The sequence below is a fragment of the Macaca mulatta genome, chromosome 6, assembly GCF_049350105.2.
Source record: "Macaca mulatta isolate MMU2019108-1 chromosome 6, T2T-MMU8v2.0, whole genome shotgun sequence".
In the NCBI taxonomy this organism is placed as follows: Eukaryota; Metazoa; Chordata; class Mammalia; order Primates; family Cercopithecidae; genus Macaca; species Macaca mulatta.
The window spans coordinates 83,760,386-83,784,346 of NC_133411.1; the positions used below are offsets into that span (position 1 = coordinate 83,760,386).

The 23,961-nt window shown below is 44.2% G+C and overlaps 1 protein-coding gene across 15 annotated transcripts in view; it reads left to right on the forward strand.

Moving 5' to 3' along the window:
- Positions 1 to 23,961, forward strand: part of PDE8B (phosphodiesterase 8B) — a 273,316-nt gene extending 249,355 nt beyond the window's left edge. For all 15 annotated transcript variants that reach the window (XM_078004920.1, XM_078004916.1, XM_078004919.1 and 12 more), the window contains 11 exons: positions 757 to 834; positions 3,376 to 3,452; positions 4,844 to 5,008; positions 7,424 to 7,469; positions 7,849 to 7,984; positions 8,865 to 9,063; positions 13,989 to 14,206; positions 15,541 to 15,661; positions 17,582 to 17,749; positions 21,481 to 21,610; positions 22,170 to 23,961. In XM_078004920.1, the coding sequence (XP_077861046.1) occupies positions 757 to 834; positions 3,376 to 3,452; positions 4,844 to 5,008; positions 7,424 to 7,469; positions 7,849 to 7,984; positions 8,865 to 9,063; positions 13,989 to 14,206; positions 15,541 to 15,661; positions 17,582 to 17,749; positions 21,481 to 21,610; positions 22,170 to 22,279 (1,448 nt within the window). In that variant the 3' untranslated portion in view covers positions 22,280 to 23,961. The remainder of the gene's footprint in view (positions 1 to 756; positions 835 to 3,375; positions 3,453 to 4,843; positions 5,009 to 7,423; positions 7,470 to 7,848; positions 7,985 to 8,864; positions 9,064 to 13,988; positions 14,207 to 15,540; positions 15,662 to 17,581; positions 17,750 to 21,480; positions 21,611 to 22,169) is intronic.

The following is a 23,961-nucleotide window of genomic DNA, read 5'->3' on the forward strand; positions in this document are numbered from 1 at the left end:
ACGCCTGGCTAATTTTTGTTTGTTTATTTGAGACAGTCTCGCTCTGTCGCCCAGGCTAGAGTGCAGTGGCATGATCTTGGCTCATTGCATGCAACCCCTCTGCCTCCTGGGTTCAAGCGAGTCTGCTGCCTCAGCCCCATGAGTAGCTGGGATTACAGGCATGCTCAACCATGCCTGGCTAATTTTTGTATTTTTAGTAGAGATGGGGTTTCACCATGTTGGTCAGGCTGGTCTCCTGAACTCCTGACCTTGTGATCTGCCCGCCTCAGCCTCCCAGAGTGCTGGGATTATAGGCGTGAGCCACTGTGCTCAGCCTAATTTTATGTATTTTTTTTTTTTTTTTTTTAGTAGAGACAGGGTTTCTCCATGTTGGTCAGGCTGGTCTCAACCTCAGGTGATCTGCCCGCCCGCCTTGGCCTCCCAAAGTGCTGGGATTACAGGCGTGAGCCACCACACCCAGCCTAATGTTTATTTTCAAAATTACATTCATGGAACTAAATAACCCTTAATACTAAGCTATATTACTATGATGTAACATGGCACCATTTAAAAAAACCATCATTTAACTAATATGACTATAATTTTTGTGTCTTTCATGATTTGAAAAGAAAGTGGTTGATTATTTCTTAAAATTATTTTATAGTGCTTAAAAAGTAACCTTGTTTTCTTTAGAGAATAAAGAAAAAACATATTTGAATCTCTTCTGTGAATACACGGAAAACTAATCACCTTCCCTTTCTAATCTGAAATCCTTAGAGCCTCATTCATTCAGATATAAGAACAGGAGGAAAGAGTCCATTGACGTGAAATCGATATCATCCCGAGGCAGTGATGGTAAGACATTTTTCAGATTCCTCTGACCTTTTTAAAATGTAGAAAATGATGGAAGAATATGTTAAAAAATTCATCAGTGTATAAACTCCAAAGAGTAAGAGTTCAACAACACTGACTTCTTTTTCAATAAGCTGAAAGGTTTTAGGGTTTTTAATTATTTTAATTATTTTTAAAAATCTTATGCTGTAGTCTTGGTCCTCTCTTTGGAGGGACTCCATGCTTGTTCCTTGATGGCTTGAAGCATGTTGAGCCATAACCACCCAGGCAACTCAGAGTTTTAGTAGCTGAACATGGTCACTCTTCTGGCTTCCCAACTGCCAACACAAACCTAGTTTTCAGTGTACCAGCTATATGCATTCAATTTGTAATAAAATGTCACAGAGAAATTGTGAGGCAGAATTTAGCAAAAATGTTTCTGTCCTGCAAAGCAGGATTTAGCAAAACATTTTTTGAGTTCCATCAGCCAGGCCTAAGTAAACTATTGGATTTGCAGGGAGATGGAAAAGTCAAAGATGATTCTGACATTTCATTGCTCAGTGTCTGGGAAATTTTAAGTCTTATTTACAGAAATGGGAACGTCTCCCGGTTTTGCTAGGTTGGGGGTTAAGGAGAAGATGATGAATCTTATTTTAATGGAGACGGCTAGGAAGCTGACCTGCAACCCTGGTACTCGGGGCTATAGATGTGGACTCGGCAGTCCTAGTGGTGACAGGTGAAGCCAGGGGCAGAAGAACGTCTCTAAGGGGTGTGTGTTTATGTGCATGTAGTGAAAGGACAGAGGGTCTAAGCCTGAGCATGAAGGCACAGTCTCAGCCAAGGGGTGGGCAGTGGAAATAGGGCCAGTGAAGAGGACAGAAGAGCTGGGGGTGACCATGTGAGTGCAGTATCACATGAACCAAGAACAAGAAAGGACTGAGAAAGGAAGTGGCCAGCAGTGTTAGATGCTATGGATATCAGAGCTCGAGAGCAGACAACAGACTAGTACATTTCACTCACTCATTTGGTTTTTATTTGGCAAATGGGAGGACAGGTTCTGGGTGTGAGGAGGGGATGGTTAGTGCCTGTGATAGAAGAGAGATGAGGCTGGTAACTTAAGAGAGTCACCAGAAAGGACAAGGGAGGGACCTTCCAGTCCTTCAGTACCCAGTGGGAAGACTGAGTATTAAAGTGGCTGACATAGGCCAGATACAGTGGATCATGCCTGTAATCCTAGCACTTTGTGAGGCTGAGGCAGGCCGATCACCTGATATTGGGAGTTCGAGGCCAGCCTGATCAACATGGTGAAACCCCATCTCTACTAAAAATACAAAATTAGCTGGGTTTGATGACGCATGTCTGTAATCTTAGCTACTCAGGAGGCTGAGGCATGGGATTCGGTTGAACCTGGGAGGCGGAGGTTGTGGTGAGCTAGATCCTGCCTCCAGCCTGGGCAACAACAGTGAAACTCCGTCCCAAAAAAAAAAAAAAAAAGTGGCTGACATAGCAAGGACCAAAGATGCTAGAGACAAGGTGATAATTCACAGGGCATGTGAGGGATGGAAACCAATAATATAAAGAGAATATGAATCGAGAGATTTTCGATGGATTGAGTGGATAGATAGAATCTTTTAGACTGAGACGATAGGGGTTGAGGGAATTTGAACTGGACTCACTGGTTTTGGAGCAGACCTTGAAGGGGACTGTCATCTCTCCAGTGTGGGCACAGTGGAGGCTGAAGAGCATGCAAGTCTGCAATGGCTGCTGCACCAGCAGCAGGGGGGACCCCAGAGTGGCTGAGCAGGAGGCAGGCTCTGATGTGGGCTGGGTTCAGTGATCCCATCCATGAAATGGGACTCTACCCCTCCTGCCTGCCTCAGAGAGGGTGGTAGGAAGATCTGATGAGAACAGTGCTTTTCAAGTCAAGCTTGTACCCTTGGCATCTTAAACCAAGTATAAACATTACCTATTCAGAAAAATAAAAGTTTTTTTTTTTTTTAATTAAAGTTTCTGTAGATTTGAACTAGAACTTCCATGGGTTTCTGGGAGTTAAGAGCCTGAAGGCATGGGCAGGGGAGTGACTGGCCCTAATTCAGACTGAGAATGGGCTCAATCCTCCACGCTGACCCTGAACATGAACTGTGTCCCCTCCCAAGCTGGCTGCACAGTTATCTGGTTACACGGCCAGCGGCTTAGGACTGAAAGTCATGGAACTGCAAAAGTTGGGTTTGGGTGCCTGGGGGAAAGTGAGCCCTGTGGGGGTCATTAGGCTGTTGGGATGAAGCCTTTTTGGACCCCATCAACCTTCTCTGAAATTCCCCTTCTGGACTTGGGGCTCACCAAGCCCTCCTGCCTCCAAAGTTCCAGACCAGATCGCCTTTCCAGACTCAGGCAAGTAGAGGTTGGGCTATCAGCCTTGGCAGAAGAGATGGGTGAATTCATGGCTTTTTAGATGGGAGGGTGGTCCTGTGAGAAGTGGGCCCTGGTCCATGAAGGGACTCCTTTGCTGCACTTAGCCACACGGAGCCACCAGAACTGGACACAGCTTTCTTGCCTTCTCTCCAGCACCAAGCCTGCAGAATCGTCGCTATCCATCCATGGCGAGGATCCACTCCATGACCATCGAGGCTCCCATCACAAAGGTGAGTGGTGGCTGCTGCCCGCACTCTGCAGTCAGGGGCCCTCACACAGGGCTGTGCTCTGAAAATACATCACACTGACATCATGGAGCTCAGTCTAGTGGAAGAAGCAAATAACAGGCAAATAAACACGTAACAAAAGTCACAATCAGGGCAGTGAAGGAAAACAACTGGATTCTGTGAGAGAAAATTAGAGTAGGGCCCTTAAGTAGGTTGGATGAGATGGGTGGTCAGGGAAACTCTCAATCATGTTTGAAGCAAGACTCGAAGCATACAATGTTACTCAGGAGAAGAAGGAAGAGAAGACTCCAGGTAGCAGGAACAGCAAGGGAAAAAGCATTGTGATGGGCAAAGAGGGATTGGAACATTTAAGGAGGTGAAAGAAAGGTGGAGTGGCCGGAGCTTGGTAAGCAGGCGAGAGAGGAGGAAGATGTAGGTTGTACAGGGCTCAGCTCATTCTGGACCACAGGGACATAGTTAGGAGTTTATATCTTAGTTTATGTGCACTGGAAACCACTGAAGAGTTTCAGGTGTGGGGTGGGCGATGTGACCAGATTATCTGTTGAAAAGAACACCCAGCTATTGTGCAGAGAATGGATTGGAGGTGGCAAGAGAACAGGTCAGTTAGGGGGCTATTCTAGAAGTAGCTGAGCTAGAATTATAGCAGTGGAGGTGGAGAGAAATGATCAATACATATTTTGGGGTAGACCAGTAGGACTTGGTGATGAATTATATTGCCAGGGGTGGGAGAGGAATGAGGAAAAGTATGTCAGGCCCGGCCTCCCAGGTTTTTGGTGTGAACATGAGGTAGAGAGAAGTGCTTTCTATTGCAGTGTAGAAACCACAGAAGGTGAACAGCTTTTGTCTTTGGTTTTTTGTGTATGTGTGTGTATATGCTTTCTGTGGGGGGAGGGGAACAAGACCATAGTTTAGTGTCAGACCTGTGAGATATTCCAGTAGGTATGTCAGGTAGGGAATTGAACATACAAGCCTGGAGGTCAAAGGAAGTTGAGGGCTGGGAGGTATATCAAAAGTCCCTGGCTATGGATCATAGGTGTCCAAAGTCATGGAACCAAAATATCATTTCTGGAAGTGAGAGAGTGAGAGAGGGGCCCAGAACAGATCTCTGAGCAACTCCAACCTGTAGAGGAGGCCGGGGAGGCAAATCCGCAAGGGAGCCTGAGGAAGCCTAGCCACTGAGGTAGGGAGAACATTCACCAGGAACCTGCAGGGAGAAAAGCAGGCTTCAGGAAGAAGGGCGGTGCTATCAAAGCACTGGTCATTTTGAATAAGAGATGGTTACCCACTGATTTCTTTTGGATTCTGGGCATACATACGACTTTTGGGAAATAGAACCTGTTGTCCTCAGATGTATTCTTTCTTCACTCCCTTAGGTTATAAATATAATCAACGCAGCCCAAGAAAACAGCCCAGTCACAGTAGCGGAAGCCTTGGACAGAGTTCTAGAGATTTTACGGACCACAGAACTGTACTCCCCTCAGCTGGGTACCAAAGATGAAGATCCCCACACCAGTGACCTTGTTGGAGGCCTGATGACTGTGAGTGATGAGGCAAAACCTGAAAAGCAAGAGAGGTATCCGGGGCCCCTAGAGTGCAGCCGATGTGGAAACCGTTACCTGTGGTTGCAGAAGTACCAGCTGTATAGACTAACGTTAGCATAACCAGAAGCAACGGCATCGGAATTTATGTATTACATGTGTAGTGGTATTTGAGTGACTGTTGTATTTGTCTTTCCACGAGGCTGACTTACCACAGCCATGGGGACAGTGTTTCAGAATTCCTATGACTGCAGCGAGTCAGTAGGCAACTGGTGGAGGGCTCAATGTACAAGATGGGGCTTTGCAGGCTCTTGATTACTCCTGCTCTCCCTTGATCTGGTGTAGTACTGGATTTCATTTCCATGGACCTCAGACTCCTCATGTAATGAAAGGGTTTATAGTTAGACTATAGCATTTAATCTTAACTATAGGATCCTTTATATAAATAAAAGTTTGTATAGAAGTTCCATTTATAAGGTAAAAGCAGAATGGGGCTGTTCTGGCTCAGGGAGGGGAAGGGAAGAAGGAACCTCTCATTGCCAAATTCCAAAAAGCACAATTTACACCACAAAGAGTAGCTGATTTCTAGGGACTCCTCCTGTTCTAGTGTTTTGCTGTGATCTATTTGGCTTTCATAATCATCTATCAGCAAGGAAAAAAATTCAAATTATTTATTTGAGTTCCCCATCGGAAGCTGGAATTCTTTAGAAAAAAAGTCCAGAGGTCATGTATGAGTTTGACTCTGAAGGTTTCTATCCATCCCTGCCACCAAATGCTGAATGTTGACTGACTTTCCCCTCCATTCTCCACCTGGAACTTGAGGGCCTCCTTGTTTCTTTCTTGCCCCTGGGCTGGCCTGTTAACTCCATCTAAAGCAGTGCAGAACTCAGCTTCTAGGCAGCACCGGCAAGGGCTCTGCAAGAAGGTGGCCACCACAGAGCTGCAGTGGGAAGGGTCTAGTTCTGGGAGCAAGCCATGTTCCCTTCCTCCCCTGCTGCTGATGCAGGAAAGGCAAGTCCTCAAACTGGGGCCCAGCCGGGAGCGTTCTTGGCTTCACCGAGGAAATATATCAAGGGCAAGCCGGTGGTGTTAAACAGCAACTTCTGTTAAAGCAGCAGTTGTACAGCAGCGGCAGAGGGACTGCTCCGTGCACATTGGGGCTACCCCATGGGCAGTGTGCCCCTGGTAGCAGCTCAGAGGCAGTGCTGCACTCATCTTTATACGCACTTTTAATTACATGCAAATGAAGGGGCAGTTTTGGCAGATATTTCTAGAATGAGGGTGATAACGTCTGGGTTGTTGCCCCGGAAAGGGGTGGAAACGTCTGGGTGTTGCCATTGTAAGCTGTAGTGACATGCTGGTGGGCATAGCTTATGGGGAGGTGCTTCTGCCCTGGACCTGTTTTACCTAGTCCTCAATTTGGCCCCATGTCCAAGTCCCTCCTCCTACATCACTGCCATACCATCCTGAATTTCCTCTCCAGAGGATGCTGTGAGGAACCAGTGCATGATTCCACCTCAATTTTATGTGGTTTTGGGGAAGTGGAATGCGAGAACAGCAAGGAAAACCAAGAATCTCTTGCCATACACACCTTAGAGGCAGGACAGTTGTGGCTGTTGTTACCTCCGTATTTACTCAGCTCTTGGCCTAAAGGTCCAAGTTGTAACTTCAGGGGAGTCCTTCGTTAATTAATACTACTTTAAACCTTAGCACACATCATCTGGGAATGACAAGCATTTCTAAATGACTTTTAAGCAAAGATCTAGATAATTTAGGTACTCAGAGATCGAAGGTAGAGGGAAGGAAACTGAGATTCAAGAACACCTGGGGACTAGTTCTAGAGCCAGGACATAGCCAAGCATTTGAATTTCATCCACTCTCTTAATGCTGCACTCCAAGGACCTCAAACCCAGAAACTTTTCTTTAAAAGGCAAGCAGCAATGCTCATGTTTTAAAACATAAAATACACTTGGGGAAAAATTAGTTGGGATGTTAGTCAAAAAATAGCTCAATCTTTTTAAAACTTTATATTCGAAGGTAATCCCCTAAATATGGCTGATGGCTTCAACTCCTCAAAATGTAAGTCTGAAAACACAAGTAACACAGTCCCTCTGAGGGTGAGGCAATCCTGTCAAGATCTGAAGCAAGGACTGTCACAGTCACATCCTGACGCAGTCACATCCACTGTAGCCCAGGTCTCCACTTTCTGGGGCTAATAGTTACAGAAGGGAGAGTATCATCTGTCTTATAACTGTTCTGATTTAATTTTGAGCTTTGCTTCAACTTAGACTTCCAGATTGGTTGGGTTATTCAGGATTCAAATCTCTTTCACTAATAAAAAAAAAAAAAAAAAAAAAAAGAGAAAATGATAATGGATATAAAGCATACTTCTAACAGGATCTTCCTTTATTCCAGGATGGCTTGAGAAGGCTGTCAGGAAATGAGTATGTGTTTACTAAGAGTAAGTTTTCATCTATCTACTTGTTACTGTAACCTGTCTCCAGCCTGTGCTGTCCCCGCTGTTGTGATTCTTGTTCTGGGAGGTGTTATTTCCAGCTAGTCCCATTTGAGTTTAAGCATCAATATGGTCTACCTTTAAAATTAGTCTCCTCATTAAAATTACTTCTCTGAGCACAGTTAGAGTAAGAATTGCAAATCTCTATACATTTAAAACGGGGTTAAAGTGAATTATTTTTCTATTTGAGGGCCTTGAAGTTCAATAACAGAAAAATCAGGTATAAGACTTCTTTTCTAGTAGTAACCATGAAGATGATGACAGACAGCCAGGCGCTCAAGATTCCACAATTAACCAGCCTCCCCCATCCCATCTGTTTGCTCAGATGTGCACCAGAGCCACAGTCACCTTGCAATGCCAATAACCATCAATGATGTTCCCCCTTGTATCTCTCAATTACTTGATAATGAGGAGAGCTGGGACTTCAACATCTTTGAATTGGAAGCCGTTACGCATAAAAGGTATGTGACTCCTCTGGCTGAAGGCAGAGCAGGATTGATGGCCACGCTCAAACTCTCACATTTGGAAACTTTGAGGGAGATATGTTTTGCCGTGAGAGGCCTCATGGGTTCTGGCTCTCATGCCATGTTAGAGTAGTGTTGAACGAGCAGAGAGACTGGAACCCTTGAGTGACCCCCTTTGTGGAGAGTATTAGTAAGATGTGGGATCCGCCTGAGTATCCACAGGTCCCTCCTTTGTGCTAGTGAGCCAAGAGTTCTAAGAATCCTCAGTCTCAAAATTGTTGAAGCTCTACCCTACAGAATGGAATTGAGAGCACTATAGATTTTTTTTTTTTTTTCATGATCCATCCTGTAGGCAGAGGAAAGATTAGATAACTAAAAGTTCTTTTTCTATACTAGGAGAAGGCTGTTTCTTCCCAGGGGTATTGGTCTGTAGAATATGAATGATTCTCACCTGTAATGGAAATAAGTAACAGGACTCTAAATGATAGGACTTGGGACCATCCAAGCTGTTCCTTTCGCCCTTAGGCTTAGTCACTTCCTTAGGGAGCAGAAATAAAGTGCAAGGTTAATGTGGAAGTGGAAGTGGAGAGGGACTGCCAGGCAACTTTCTTGCTTGTCAGAGCCACTGAGGGGCCTATGGTTTAGAGATCATCCAGAAATAATTTGGATGTACTACAATGAAGCATCTAGTTCCAAAGAGGTGGCTGGTGAGGAGGAGAGATCCCACCTCCTAATTTTTAGAGGAGATGCTTTTAAACCCCTGTGTGTGTGAAGCTATCATCAGAAGAAAAATGTTTCCTTCCCCCACTATCATCAAAGAAAACAGTTTCTGGGCCAGTGAATACAATGAGCCCGGGTGGGTTTTCCTATTTTTCAGGCCACTGGTTTACCTGGGCTTAAAGGTCTTCTCTCGGTTTGGAGTATGTGAATTTTTAAACTGTTCTGAAACCACTCTTCGGGCCTGGTTCCAAGTGATCGAAGCCAACTACCACTCTTCCAATGCCTACCACAACTCCACCCATGCTGCCGACGTCCTGCACGCCACTGCTTTCTTCCTTGGAAAGGAAAGAGTAAAGGTAGGATTTTGATACCATGACCTAGTTACCTGCCTGGATTGGAGATCCAGGAACTTAATCTTAGTAAATACATTAAGCAAACAGCTATTTTGCAACCAAGTTGACAGCTTTTTAAAAAAAAATTTTTTGTTACCAAATTGACCAGTCACTTTGGTGTAGTAAAGACACGGACCTTTCTGCTAGCCCTCCCCTCCTCCAAATAATAATTTGTATCACCACAGAGACTCCTTTATATGCATGGCAGATAATGAACCCATTTTCCAAACGTTAGCTAGGAGCTGTGTTACTGGGTTGCAGGACAGAACTTAATTATTACAGCAAATGGTTACTAGATCTATAGGTTAAATTTTAGTATCAGGATTTGGCCACTGGTAGATTATAATCCAGGTATTAATAGCCATTCCGCATTCTACACTGATTTACATACATTTGTGTTTGTGTTTTGTGTAGGTGCGAATGTGCCTATTTGTATATTAATGACTTCTGCATAATTCTGAACGAGTTCCATATCCCCTGGTCTTAGAGTTCAGTACTGTCATGTACCACCGCTGACTTGCAGGGCAGTCCTAGGAACCCCTGCCCTTTACATAAGGGCAGCCGTATTTAAAGCCGGCAAGTAATCCCCATCTCTCCTCCTCCCCAGCTACCCCCACTTGCACACCGAAGCTTATATATTCTTTTGCTACAATAGAACTAAAACTTAAAGTTTAGATACCCCTGGGAGAAGTGCCATACAGGGATTGAAATTAACGTCAATCTGTAAATGCCTGACGTTAGATCATTTTCTTAGAACAGGTGTTGATGAAGGATTAATATCCTAGGTATTTAGGCGCTATAGTGAGACAGGTAGAAGCAGAAATGGCATGAAAACAGGAAGAGGGGTGTGAGTAAGGTTTTCTTCTCAGTTTTGCCAGCAGCATCCTGATATTTATTCAGTTTCATCAACAAGAAAACAATGTGGCCCAAGAATGATGCTTTTGAAGAATTTTGGTTTTAAAAAACTAATAGTGATATCAACCTATGTTTCTATAACACCTTTCTTTGAGGAGTGAAAACACCCTGGATTCCTATTACAGGTTCATGCTCCTCTTTTTTTGGGGGGCGGGGGGACGAAGTCTTGCACTGTTGCCCAGGCTGGAGTGCAGTGGCGTGATCTCAGCTCACTGAACTCCACCTCCCGGGTTCCAGCAGTTCTCCTGCCTCAGCCTCCTGAATAGCTGGGACTACAGGCATGCGCCACCACGCCCAATTTTTTTTTTTTTTTTTTTTTTTGTATTTTTAGTAGAGGTGGGGTTTCACCATGTTGGCCAGGATGGTCTCCATCTCCTGACCTCGTGATCCACCCACCTTGGCCTCCCAAAGTGCTGGGATTACAGGCATGAGCCACCATGCCCGGACCATGCTCCTCTCTTTTATACCACATGATATTTCACAGCTGAAGCCACATGCTACCAGGTGAAAACAGCACCCAACTCATTAATGCCAAGAGCAAGGTGATCAATAGCCTCTGCAGTCTTGAGTTAGAGGTGAATCTCACTCAAGCAGAACCACTCTAGGAAAACGTTGATGAAATCTTTGATAAATTAGGGAATGCTTAGTAGCTTGATCATATCTTACTATCCTCTTCCAAAATATGTTTCTTTAAATTGTGAGTTCTGCTAGTATATTTGGAGCCTGATTAGATTTCTCAAATGACAGCAATAGAAACAAGTTTAAGATTGGACAGAATATGTTTACAATTCAGAAAACATTTTCTCATGCTGGCAGCCCCTGCCAGAGAATCAGAAAACTTAGAGCTGCTAGGAACCTTGGAGAACTGAGCTGGAAGGGGCTTCTGTGCTCAGAGCTTTGGTTACCTGCCTGTGATCACTGGTGGGTCCATCATGAGGTGCTTCCAGAAAGATTTATTCCTGAGGTCTCTTCTACCAGATCTGCTGACACTGACAAAGAGGGTCAGGAAGTATTTTCTCACCTCTCTTGTGTCATCTGTCACCCCTAATTTCTTTGTGATAAGCTAAATTTTTTTTCTTTTTTTTTTTTTTTATTGAGATGAAGTCTCGCTCTGTTGTCACCCAGGGTGGAGTGCAATGGCACGACCTTGGCTCACTGCAACCTCCACCTCCCAGGTTCAAGCGATTCTCCTGCCTCAGCTTCCCGAGTAGCTGGGAGTACAGGCATGCACCACCACGCCTGGCTAATTTTTGTATGTTTAGTAGAGATAGGGTTTCACCATATTGGTCAGCCTCATCTCGAACTCCTGACCTCAGATAATCCACCAGCCTCAGCCTCCCAAACTGCTGGGATTACAGGTGTGAGTCACTGCTCCTGGCCAGGCTAAAATTCTTAATTCTATGACAAAGCATGCCCAACCCAGCTGTAAAGCTAGCATGCCCAGAGCCAACACTCCCTTCAATTGGTGACAGACCCCATCCTCTCCCCACGTTACCCAATTCCAGGGAACTATTGCAAGTGGAGAGGCCAGGATAGCAAGCATTCCTTTATTAGTGTCTGGGCATACATGAATATTTATCCTGACTAAGCAACTATTGGAAAAGCAGATCTAGAATGAAACCCTTCTGGCCAATTTTCCTCAGTGTGATCCAAATCTACTCCTACTGGTTAGGGAAGGAAAAAACCATGCAGAGGTAACTGCACGGGACTGGAATTTCGCCAGTTGCGGGTTTGGTGGGGTTTTCTTCCACGGATAGCTCCTCCCTGACATAGAGCCTTGCTTCTGTCGTCTGCTAGTGAGCTGGCCTGTCTTCCTTCCCTACCTCCCAGCCATTTCTGGTCTGACAAGGCCTTGTTGGTGCCCACCTAAACTGCAGGACCCATTATTGGTATCTTTGTAAAAGTCACTGAGGGCATGGTTTAAGTCAGTGTTAGCTGGAAGGAAAGGCATGTTTCATCTAGTGCTGTTTATGTTTTCTACCCCAGTTACTTGAATCTCTTTCATTGAAGAATTAAAAAATAAACAGGCCTGAGACTCCAAGCAGGATTGAACATACCACAGGGGCACTAGCTGGAGGCCCAGAGTTTGGGCCCTGTGGGTTCTCACTGCTCAGGTACAGTCAGTGAAGGCAGAGCCCAGGTTGGGGCTGTCCTGGGTCCTGAGCTTGGAGATCGCTGAACGTGCCTGCAGGTGACCGTGGCCTCTCTCCACCAGCAGTGAAATGGCCAAATCATGCTTGCTTTCCCTGGGCACTGCAGAATCAATCTCTGAGAAGAGCTGAAAAGAGTAACTTCTGCTGTCCCTACTCAGGAAGCCTAGTTGTGTTGATTGGGGTCACCCCAGTGTTGCTCACCAGCTCCATGGGGTCAGCGTCAGGAATGGAAATGGCTCCCTTCTGGTGGAGACAGAGCTTTCGGGAAAGCCTGCTAAACCAATACAAACATGTGCAGCCCCTTGGCCATCAGGGTGCCGTTGCAGGACAGGGCTGAGCTACAGGTTCACCTTCCTCACCTGAGCAGCCGTTCATCCTCCTGCAGGCCTAGGAGAGCAAATTTTGGGAATACCAAAAATGATGACCCACCCCACCCCCCGTATCCTGGGGACCACTTTCCTTCTCACTCACTGTCCCTTCAGCCGCAATGATGTTGCTTACGTTTCCTGAACAGACCTTTTTTCATTTGACTTCAGGAGCTTCATGCAGGCTGTTCTTTCTGCCTGGAATTCCCCTCTTGTTGCTTGTTGCCTGGACAATTCCTACCTCTCCTTCAGGCTCAGCAGAAAAATCACTTCCTTGGAAGTGACCACCCTCGAGACTCATGTTATCTGATATGTAGCCATCAGTCTCACATGGCTATGAAATAAAATTTAAAATGCAGTTCCTTGGTTGTACTGGCTACCTTTCAAGTGTCCAGTAGCTGCATGTGACTAGGAGTTACTCTATCGGATAGCACAAATACAACACATTTCTGTCATCGCAAAACGTACATTGGACAGTGCTGCCCTAAACTAGACCAGGCCCCATGGTTATACTCCCAAAGCATCTGTACTTTCTTTCTTAGCACATCTCACAGCAAGTTACTTCTGTTTGTGTTTTTAAATGTATTTGTCTCTCTCCCTCTACATTACAAACTTCCTTGTGCAGGCTGTGCCAGTGTAAATCATTGCTGCAGCTCTGGCACTATGCAGCGATAATTGGTACGTGGTAGGCACTCAATAAATAATAAATTCCTAGTACAGCATCTCTTATATAACATAGCCCATCTGATAACTCCCTCCTAAAGCTGCAGGCTCAGAAAACACTTGTATCCCCGGATGCTCTGGTTTGTGTTCTTTAATTACATAATGAGAGCTTTCAAAATAGGGTTTCCCTTTTTGCCTTTGCTGCCTGCTAGCCCAGAGCTGAATTTTGTTCTTAGTTGCAAGAACCCCCTTAGCCTTAATTTTCCTGGCAAAGTTCTTCTTCTTCCCCTTGGTCCTCTTTTACTGCTTGGTCCTCTTTTACTTGGTACTCTTTTACTCTTTTACAGCTCTAGTCATTTCACCATTGTATGAATAGTTTTGTTGTATCTGAGCCATTTGCTACATGCACACTCAAAATCTTTTCAGAACTAGGCAAATTGGTAATATTTGTGAACATAGGCCACTTTCTGCTGTGGCAGAAACACCATACAGTGGGCAATTCAAAAGGCTTGTTTGGCCTCTTCCTGCAGAAGCAACTGATGGCCCCTGGAGAAAGAATTAAGCTGTCTGTTGTAACTGTGGCTCAGGTTTCCCTCCTGATAACAGACAGCACAGTAAAGCGATGCTGCATGTCCGAGGCCGCCTCTCCGCATCTAGGAGGTCAGAAGGCTCAACCGGCTAAAAACGTTCTGAAAATCCCACGTCCCCTGACCTGACCCTCTGCACAGACAAGGATGGATGTGGGTCTCCAAGATCCAGTGGTAATGCTCAACCTTGCCTCCCCGTATCCCAGGGAAGCCTCGATCAGCTGGATGAGGTGGCAGCCCTCATTGCCGCCACGGTCCATGACGTGGATCACCCGGGAAGGACCAACTCTTTCCTCTGCAATGCAGGCAGTGAGCTTGCTGTGCTCTACAATGACACTGCTGTTCTGGAGAGTCACCACACCGCCCTGGCCTTCCAGCTCACCGTCAAGGACACCAAATGCAACATTTTCAAGAATATTGACAGGTTTGTTATGCTTGGGCTCCTGTGCTCAAGTTTGTGAAGTTTAAGTGGGAAACTCAGTTTTCCCAAATACTTAGCTTCCTCTTAGGGGAAAGGGAAAATAATAGCTGTCCCACTGTATCAGATGATAAAATAACCTTGCTCTTAACTCAATTTGACTTTTCAGACTGCCTTTATGTTTTGAAATCACATTTGGTCTTCAGTGAGTTCATAAAAATGTTTTATACACTGCAGAACACTACATAAATATTGATTGTATTATTACTAAGTACACCAGATATTTTTACCCTCCTACGAGGACATCCTGTCTTTTGTGCAACTTGAGGAAAATGTATCCACCCCCATCTTTCCCTAGCTCAATTTCCGGCTGCTTAAAATACTCCCTTATGAGTAGGTCCCACAGAGCAGGAGCATGAAGGGTCGGTCAGGTTCCCCCAGCCCTGCATTCTCCGCTGATGACAGTGGGTTAGATGTGAGCAGGTCCTCTTGCCTGCCAGCACCTTGCGGTCAGGCTGTGGGTATTTCCCACACAGCACCAGCCAGGCTGGTGCACAGATGCCTGGGAGGGGGCAGTGTACAGAGAACATGGAGCGCCCTCAGGCCTCAGGACCGCTGGTCTATGTGAACCTGTTGGTTTGGTCTCCAGAAAACTGGGAAAACATGGAGGTGAGTTATTCCATCTTTGGCTTCAGTTTCATGAGTATCAAGGATGGGTTTTTAAACTTTTGCAGAAAATTCTTTCCAGTAGCCAATTTTATTCAAGAGCCATTCTGGCTCTTGAAGTTAGAAAACAACGACAGAATTGGATGGTTACTTTAGGGCACGGTTGTTGCTTCATTCATTACAACTTCTGTCCGCTGCAATCTAGGGAAGTACTTATTAACAGGAAAATCCTCCATTGCCATCACTGAAGGACGCCGTGGCCATTCTGCAATGGCAATCACTGTGTTTGCACAGAGTGCAGTGCGCCAGCTTATGTGGCTGCTGTATCAGTCTACCATTTCCTGCCACCGTACTGTTTTGATGTTCTCAAGGGAAGGGAGAAGGGAATCACCTTGTCAGATAAATGTCCACCATGTGACAGGTACCTTCTGTCTTTTTAAAAATACTCGTAAATCACATAAGCGTCAGCTATCACTGGGGAAAATGGAGTAGCATCTGCAGGTCTTGGTTATTGGGAGGACGAGCAGGTAAACTCTTCTTGCGATCTACACACATTTCTTAACTCTGTGCCGCAGCTTCCTCTTGGGTTGTGAGGAGTGTAGTGAAATGGTGGCAGAATAGTTATAATTCGAGACACACTGTGAACAAGCCCCTTTGTCTTCTGGTTATTTTAGGAACCATTATCGAACGCTGCGCCAGGCTATTATTGACATGGTTTTGGCAACAGAGATGACAAAACATTTTGAACATGTGAATAAGTTTGTGAACAGCATCAACAAGCCAATGGCAGCTGAGGTGAGTGCTGCTTTCCATGCCGTAAGGCACATCCAAGTACATTCCCATGAGAGCCTGCTCTGGCCCCAAAGCATGTTCTCTCCCACTCAAATGCAAGGTGGTTATTTGCTTGGAGTTGGTAAAGGGCTGAAAGGACTAGCCACTTGTTTTCCTTGGGGATGAGAATAAACTGTGTCCACAGCAACTCTGAGCTCCTTGAAAGAAAGTCCCTGAGAAAAAGACAGTACTGACCGAAAAAGCTGGGCCCAAAGAATATGGAAGGAGCTGCAGACGAGCAGAGACTGGCATAAATGGTGGTATTTTAGAGAATCCAAAGCCTTTACTTCTCTGTTCACTGAGCTCTTGGAAAACCTCAAAGTTGGAGGGTGTTTTCAAGAACAAAGAATGTTGCTGATTCACATTAAAAGCATACCAGTACCTGAAGACTGTCATAAAACTGGGAGTGACTGGAAAGCAGAAGCATTTGTTGTTTTCCTTTTTAAAAACCTACTCATGTACCTAGGACCTGCCTTAAGGTCCTTACCAATTTGGGTTTTAGGAACATGAAACAGAAGGTTCACACCTAATAAGATCCACTGTTCTCTGAAGCCATGAAGCTGTTCGTAACTCCATAAAGCTAGAAAAGCTTTCCACTCATTCCTGTTGAGCAGCAGAGGTTGGCAAAGTGGATGGATGTGAATGATCATCATAACTTGATCAGTAAGGAGACTATCTGTGTAGGACCCATCCCATGACCAGTCTGGATGGAGGGACAGTGTCCACCTCACCTATTAAGCCCCTTCCCCAAGGGATTCCACAGCACAACACCAGAGCCCTCTCCTTCCACAGAGGACTTACGGGAGCAAGGATCTGGGGATTTAGAGAAGAAAAAGTATACAGATTCATAGAACTTCAGAACTGGGAAGGTCATCCACCCATGTAAGCCCCCAACTCTGCATTGAAACTTACTATTAACTGCAGTATTTATAGTAAACAGTATTACTTTGATAAGGAATCAAAAACCTCCAGAACATATTCTGCACATTGATAGTCTAATAAATAGGTCCAGTCTAAAATCCCCCAAATGTCATGCAGCCTTTTGGCTTGGCACAGCTCTGGAGACCTGTTTGCACACAATCAATTTGATGGTGTCTTTAAAAGTGGAGAATAACAATCTTTCAGGTTCTATGTAAATGGCCTGTGACTGCATCTGTGTGCACCAACTCGTGTCTTGGCCACATGGCTGAGGACACTGACATCACCACTAGGTGTGGACCAGTCTTTCTAAACATGGCTGAACACACCTGCTCCTGACCACTTTCTACTCCAAGAACCCCACATGTACCTTGCTCACTTACCAGCCAGTCAGAAGAACAGCCAAGAAAACATGAGTGGACACATGCCTTAGGAGAACCAAAGTGTGAGGGAGTGGGTGAGTTGGGGGTGGGACAGGTCATAGGAGGGAGGGAGCTGGTAGGCATAAGTAGTAGAAATCAAGAAATAATTGAAGGTTACATGCATGTGCCATTGCCCTACTTTAAATGGATTAAAGTAGCTAAAAGCTCTGCTTTTACACTTTTTTTTTTTTTTTAAACTGGGAGAAATTCCCTCTCAGATTACGTATCAAATTGCTCAAAATAAAAACAAAACTGCTATAGCAGTTACCTCTAGGGAAGAAAACGGATGTGAGGGGTAGACAGATGGTGATAGGGACTTTCAGCTTTCAAACTCTGTGTTGAGTGTCTTTTAAGACTGTATCAGCATTTTTTTTATTAAAGAATGTATTGGTATATTATATATGGAATTTTAAAAAAAGCTGCCTTCGCTGAGTCCCAGTCCCACCTGTGTGCTCGGTGATTACCATCGAATGCCAGGTGAGTCAGCCCTCGTGGGCTTCACCATCATCTTGAACCAACCCTGATCCGACCATCTGTTTTCCAGATTGAGGGCAGCGACTGTGAATGCAACCCTGCCGGGAAGAACTTCCCTGAAAACCAAATCCTGATCAAACGCATGATGATTAAGTGTGCTGACGTGGCCAACCCGTGCCGCCCCTTGGACCTGTGCATTGAATGGGCTGGGAGGATCTCTGAGGAGTATTTTGCACAGGTGCGCCATCTTTCCAGGGAAGCTCCACTTCCCCTCTGGGAATGGGCCCCAGGTCATGGAAATCCTGGGGGATTCTCCAGTTAACTTTTTACCAATTAGTTAACCACTCCTCCCTAGAAGAAAGCAGCTTACCCCCTCCTGGGGTAGACTTCTGGTTCCCTCAGGAACTGACCGATGGGCTGATCACTAACCAGAGTCTCTCTAGGAGGAGGATAAACTGAGCCTTTGGAAGTAACTTTTCATCTTCAATTTGTTCGATCCAGAACTTGTACAAAAACTGAGAAATCTTCCATTCATTCATTAGGTTATTCCTGGGTGTCTCCATGGTGGGTTATGGGAACACAAGCATTAGTGAAGACATCGCGGCCACGGGAAGTTCCCAGTCCAGTGGGGGAAGAGATGCAGATAGGTCCACATGTTGGTAAAAAATGAAGTGTATCTCAAGGAAGTTTATGTTAAGTGCGACAGGAGTTCAGACTTTTTTTCCTAGATAAAAGGGGGGGGGCTACAGAAATGTGGGAATAGGAAAATACTCTGGAAGAACAAAGCATTCTGAGCAAAATTAACAAGGGGAGGGAAAACAGAATTTTTATATAAAGAGGAGCAATATGTAGTTCACTTTTACTGTGACAGTGTAAAGAGGAGTTAAAGGAGAGAAATCTAGAAAGCAGTGGACTGTAAATGAACATGTGAAACAGCCCTACTTCTAGAGAAAAGACTCTAAGCGCCGATGGGTGTGTGGGTGACAAACAAGTACCAAGTAGTGAATGTTGTGGGGTCTGCATGGCTGAAATGTACTATGGTGGCAGTATAAATAAGGGCAAGATAAAGAATAGATGATACCTAGGAAGACCATGAAGGGGAGTGGCCAGCAGTGGACCCAGTATGTTTAAGATTTGGGGTACATGTGCAGGTTTGTTAAAAGGGTATATTGCTGATGCTGAGGTTTGAGCTTCTAATGATCCATGGCTCAAGTAGTAAACATAGTACCCAATAAGGAGTTTTTCAACCCTTGCCCCCTTCCCTCCCTCCTTTTGAAGTCTCCAGTGTTTACTGTTCCCGTTTCTGCCACTGTGTGTACCCAATGTTTAGTTCCCACTTCTAAGAAAGAACATGTGGTATCTGGTTTTGTTTCTATATCACTTCACTTTAGGATAATGGCCTCCAGCTCTAGCCATGTTGCTGCAAATGACATGATTTCATTCTTTTTTTATGGCTGCATAGTATTCCATGGTATATATGCACCACATTTTCTTCATCCAGTCCAATAATGATGGGCACCTGGGTTGATTCCATGTCGTTGCTACCATGAATTGTGCTGTCATAAACATGCAAGTACAGGTGTTTCTTCAGTACAAAGATTTATTTTCCTTTGGGCATATACCCAGTAATGGGACTGCTGGGTTGAATAGCAATTTCTATTTCTAGTTGAGAAATCTCCGAACTGCTTTTCACAGGGGCTACCTGATCTAATTTATTTCTCACCAACAGTGTATAAGCATTCTTTTCTCCACAACCTTGCCAACATCTGTTATTTTCTGACTTTTTAATAATAGCCATTCTGACTAGTTTGAGATGGTATCTCATTGTGATTTTGATTTGCATGTCTGATTAGTGATGCTGGATTTTTTTTTTTTTTTTTGGAGACAGTCTTGCTCCATTGCCCAGGCTGGAGTGCAGTGGCATGATCTCGGCTCACTGTAACCCTCACCTCCCAGGTTCAAGCAATTCTCCTGCCTCAGCCTCCCAAGTAGCTGGGATTACAGATGCACGCTGCCACGCCCAGCTAATGTTTTGTATTTTAGTAGAGATGGTGTCACTGTGTTTCCCAGGCTGGTCTCGAATTCCTGAGCTCAGGCAATCCGCCTGCCTCGGCCTCCCAAAGTGCTAGGATTACAGGCGTGAGCCACTGCGCCCAGCCTGGACTTTTTTTTTTTAACGTCTGTTGGCTGCTTGTATGTCGTCCGTCTTTAGAGAAGTGTCTGTTCATGAAATCCAGTAAGTAAACTGCAGCTTTCTGGGAAGAGAGCCCCTGAATTGAAGAAAAGTAGGACAGGTAGTTCTGAGCTTTCCAGAGAGAACAGGAAGGGGGTGGGGATCAAATGACTCCTTGAACACCAGTGGATATTTTAAGGCTGCTTGATCGACTGACCTGAAATGAGCAAGCCAAGCCAAAAGCTGCTCATCAGTGGGCTTCCCTGGACCCACAGAGCGAGGACCTGAAGTACTACTCCTAGTTATTCTCAGTGTGAATGGAGAATGAGAAAAATGTGCTTTTAAGTTTTTTGATATAAGCTTCCTATTTAGGTGTCCTTTTCCCAAAAAGGAATGTACTAATGTTCATAAGCCAGGGTGACCTAAAAATGAAAGTTACAAATGAAGCCTTTGAGCTGGCCTCTGGCTCAATATACCACCAGGAAATATGGATCTTAATATTCAGCTCAATGAATGATGGCCTTACTTTAATGTGCATAATACTCAGATTTCCACACACCTCAAAAGCTGCATGGCTAATACCCACATCTGAACAATCATAGTTTGACAGTCATTCTTTCGAGTGAAAATAATGCTCCATGGATAAAAGCAGCTGGTTCATCTCAATTCAAGTGCATAAGTGCTTTTCCACAAGATGACCAGCAGATTTTGGTATGCAGTGCAAGTGCACGTGTACTCCCATTTCATCACATTCATCACACAGAATATTACAGAGACATGTACTTCAAAGGTCAAGATTCAATACAATAACTCTTACTGCTTCAAAGAGGTAATTCTTAAGTGAAACTGTTTTGTTTTGTTTTTTTAATTTGAGACAAGATCTCACTCTGTCACCCATGCTAGAGTGCAGTGGCACAGTCCTGGCTCACTGCAGCCTCAAAACTCCAGACCTCAAGCAATCCTCCTGCCTTGACCTCTCATATTACTGGGATTACAGGCATGAGCCAGTGGGCCCGGCCTGAAACTTTTTAAAGTGCAAACATGTGGCAGCAAATAATATAATGACTATGGCTGTTAATACAGTTTGGTGCTAGTTCATTGAGTCATGCTAAGGTGTTAGCAGTTTTACCCACTGTTGCTTCTTCTCAGTGTAAACGTCAGTAGTTTTGGTATGAGAATTTGTGTTTGTATGACATTGAAAATAGCTTTGACTTTGCAATAATAAAAGATCACAGCAAAGAGGCTAAGTACCCTGAGATCAAAATGTCAGGAGATGCTATGGTATCACATAGAAAGTAAGAGGCTTGGGGCTCGTGCCTATAATCCCAGCACTTTAGGAGGCCAAGGCAGGCAGATCACCTGAGGTCAGGAGTTCAAGACAGTGAACTGGCCAACATGGTGAAACCCCGTCTCTACTAAAAATTAGCTGGGCATGGTAACAGGTGCCTGTAATCCCAGCTACTCAGGAGGCTGAGGCAGAAGAATCGCTTGAACCTGGGAGGCAGAGGTTGCAGTGAACCGAGACTGCACCACTGCACTCCAGCTTGGGCGACAGAATGAGACTCTGTCTCAAAAACAAAAGAAAAAAAGTAAGAGGCTTGAGAGTGGGAAGGCCTGAGTGTAGTCACTGTAACTCAGCTGACTTACTAAGTCTGAGGACCTTGCTGAGCCTATGTCTTCATTGAGAAAACTGGATAATAACCCATTTTCACAGGGTTGTTCTGAGAAACAGGATATTACTGTAAAAGTGTCTCGCATGTCCTCCAGCCCTATGTGATGGTGTTTTTTTCTTACAGACCGATGAAGAGAAGAGACAGGGGCTACCTGTGGTGATGCCAGTGTTTGACCGGAATACCTGCAGCATCCCCAAGTCTCAGATCTCTTTCATTGACTACTTCATAACAGACATGTTTGATGCCTGGGATGGTAAGACAGTTACTGTTTTGTCACCCACAAAGAAAATTTTGTTATACTTTATTATCTTTAGTGACATAGGGTGACCCTAAAGGTAAACAAAATATATTTTTTAAAATGTGGCTGTCAGCTTTTTGTGGCCGAGTTGGGTGGGTGCATTCTTTGCATCCCCAGCAGCTGGCACAGAAGCTTGTGTGCAGAAGACTCAATGGATTTTTGCTAACTGGATAAACGAGTCTTTGCCTCTTCAAAGGACATGTTGCAGAAGCTACTGCAGTTTTATTCTATCATTGGAGGAAACTCTAGGAAGAATGCAAAATGTATTTAGTTTACTCTGAATCATAGGTTCTTCTGATAAGCAGCTTTTCAAAAAGGACCTGTTTGTATTTCAGCAACTAGTGTTTAATGACTTGTCCTCATGTTAAGTGTGTTCACTTAACAGCCTCAGGCCTCACCCAGGGTATGCCTCCTCTAATTCTGATCCCAAACTTGTCCCAGACAGCCCCAGGCTTATAAACGCTCCTGGGGTCTAACTTCACAGGTTTCTTTTGATTCTTTTCTGTCCTTGCAGCCTTTGCACATCTGCCAGCCCTGATGCAACATTTGGCTGACAACTACAAACACTGGAAGACACTAGATGACCTAAAGTGCAAAAGTCTGAGGCTTCCATCTGACAGCTAAAGCCAAGCCACAGAAGGGGGCCTCTTGACCTACAAAGGACACTGTGAATCGCAGTAGCGTAAACAAGAGGCCTTCCTTTCTAATGATAATGACAGGTATTGGTGAAGGAGCTAATGTTTAATATTTGACCTTGAATCATTCAAGTCCCCAAATTTCATTTTTAGAAAGTCATGTTTCATGAAGAAAAATATATGTCCTTTTGAATACTTAATGACAGAACAAATACTTGGCAAACTCCTTTGCTCTGCTATCATCCGGTGTACCCTTGTCAATCCATGGAGCTGATTCACTGTAACTAGCAGGCCACAGGAAGCAAAGCCTTGGTGCCTGTGAGCTCAGTCTCCCAGGATGGTGACTAAGTGGCTTAGCTAGTGTTCAGCTCATCCTTTACCATAAAAATCATCATTGCTGTTTAGCTTGACTATTTTCCGCAAAAGCATCGATCTGAAGGATTCATAAGAAGCTTATCTGAACAGATATCTCTATGAAAAAAAACTACATAAAATAAGTGAAATAACTTGGACCAAATTACAGATAAACTAGTTAGCTTCACAGCCTCTATGGCTACATGGTTCTTCTGGCCGATGGTGTGACATGTAAGTTAGAACACAGCCTTGGCTGGTGGGTGCCCTCTCTAGACTGGTATCAGCAGCCTGTGTTGTACCCCCTTTCCTGTAAAAGGGGGTAACAGCCATCCACGATGAGGGAAAAAGTGGCATTTCATTTTTGGGGAATCCATGAGCTTCCCTTATTTCTGGCTCACAGAAGCAGCCATGAGGCACTATAACAAGTATTATATAAAAGCCATTAAATCTGAATGCCCTTGGACAAGCTTTTCTTAAAAAAAAAAAATTTATATACATGTTTAAAATTTTTATTAAAATCCAAATTTTCTGGGTGTAAGCCCATGGAGTATATTGTGCCATGCACCACATATACGTAATATTTTGGGAGGGGATAGGGAGGGGAAGTTTCAAGGTTCAGATATTTTTAACCAATCTATATTTGAAATCATGCCATTAGCTTTAACAATGTTAAAATTGTGTGGTGTAAATATATCAGAAAATAAGCATATGGGAGGCAGTAAATACTATTTTAAGCTATTAATTGTATGCTAAAAGCTTCTAAAGCACAAGTGCATATTTTTATACTGCTCTTTTCACAACTCTGTGATCTACATAAAGTCAGACTTGAGATTTTCTTTTCTCTTTTACCAGCCGATCCTTCCTATGTATTATATTAGACCCCGTAAACAAACTTCGTTTTTCTTTCTCTGTACTTCATGCTGCATTTTTAAAAAGTATAAACAGAGACTGAATTAATTGAATCAGTAATTACTTTTTTCCAATACAAATTGGAATGCAGAATACTTGGAACTTGTACATGGGGAAAAAATGACTTATCACTACATAATGTGCCAATGTTTTTTTCTATGTTTTGTACCAAAAATGGAAAAATATGACAATTCCATGCAAAGAAATGTATCTAAATTATTTTTGTTAGATGATAAGAGAACTTGCTTGGTCAGGACAGCAGCCAGCTTTGTATTGTAATGCTGTATGATGTAAATGTGATGAAAATGTTTTTGTGAAGTACTTGTAACTAAATTCCTACAGCCATTTTTCATTCCCAACAGCTGTTTTTATTTTACCTCTTTGGCCTAAACTTTTCATAATTTCAAA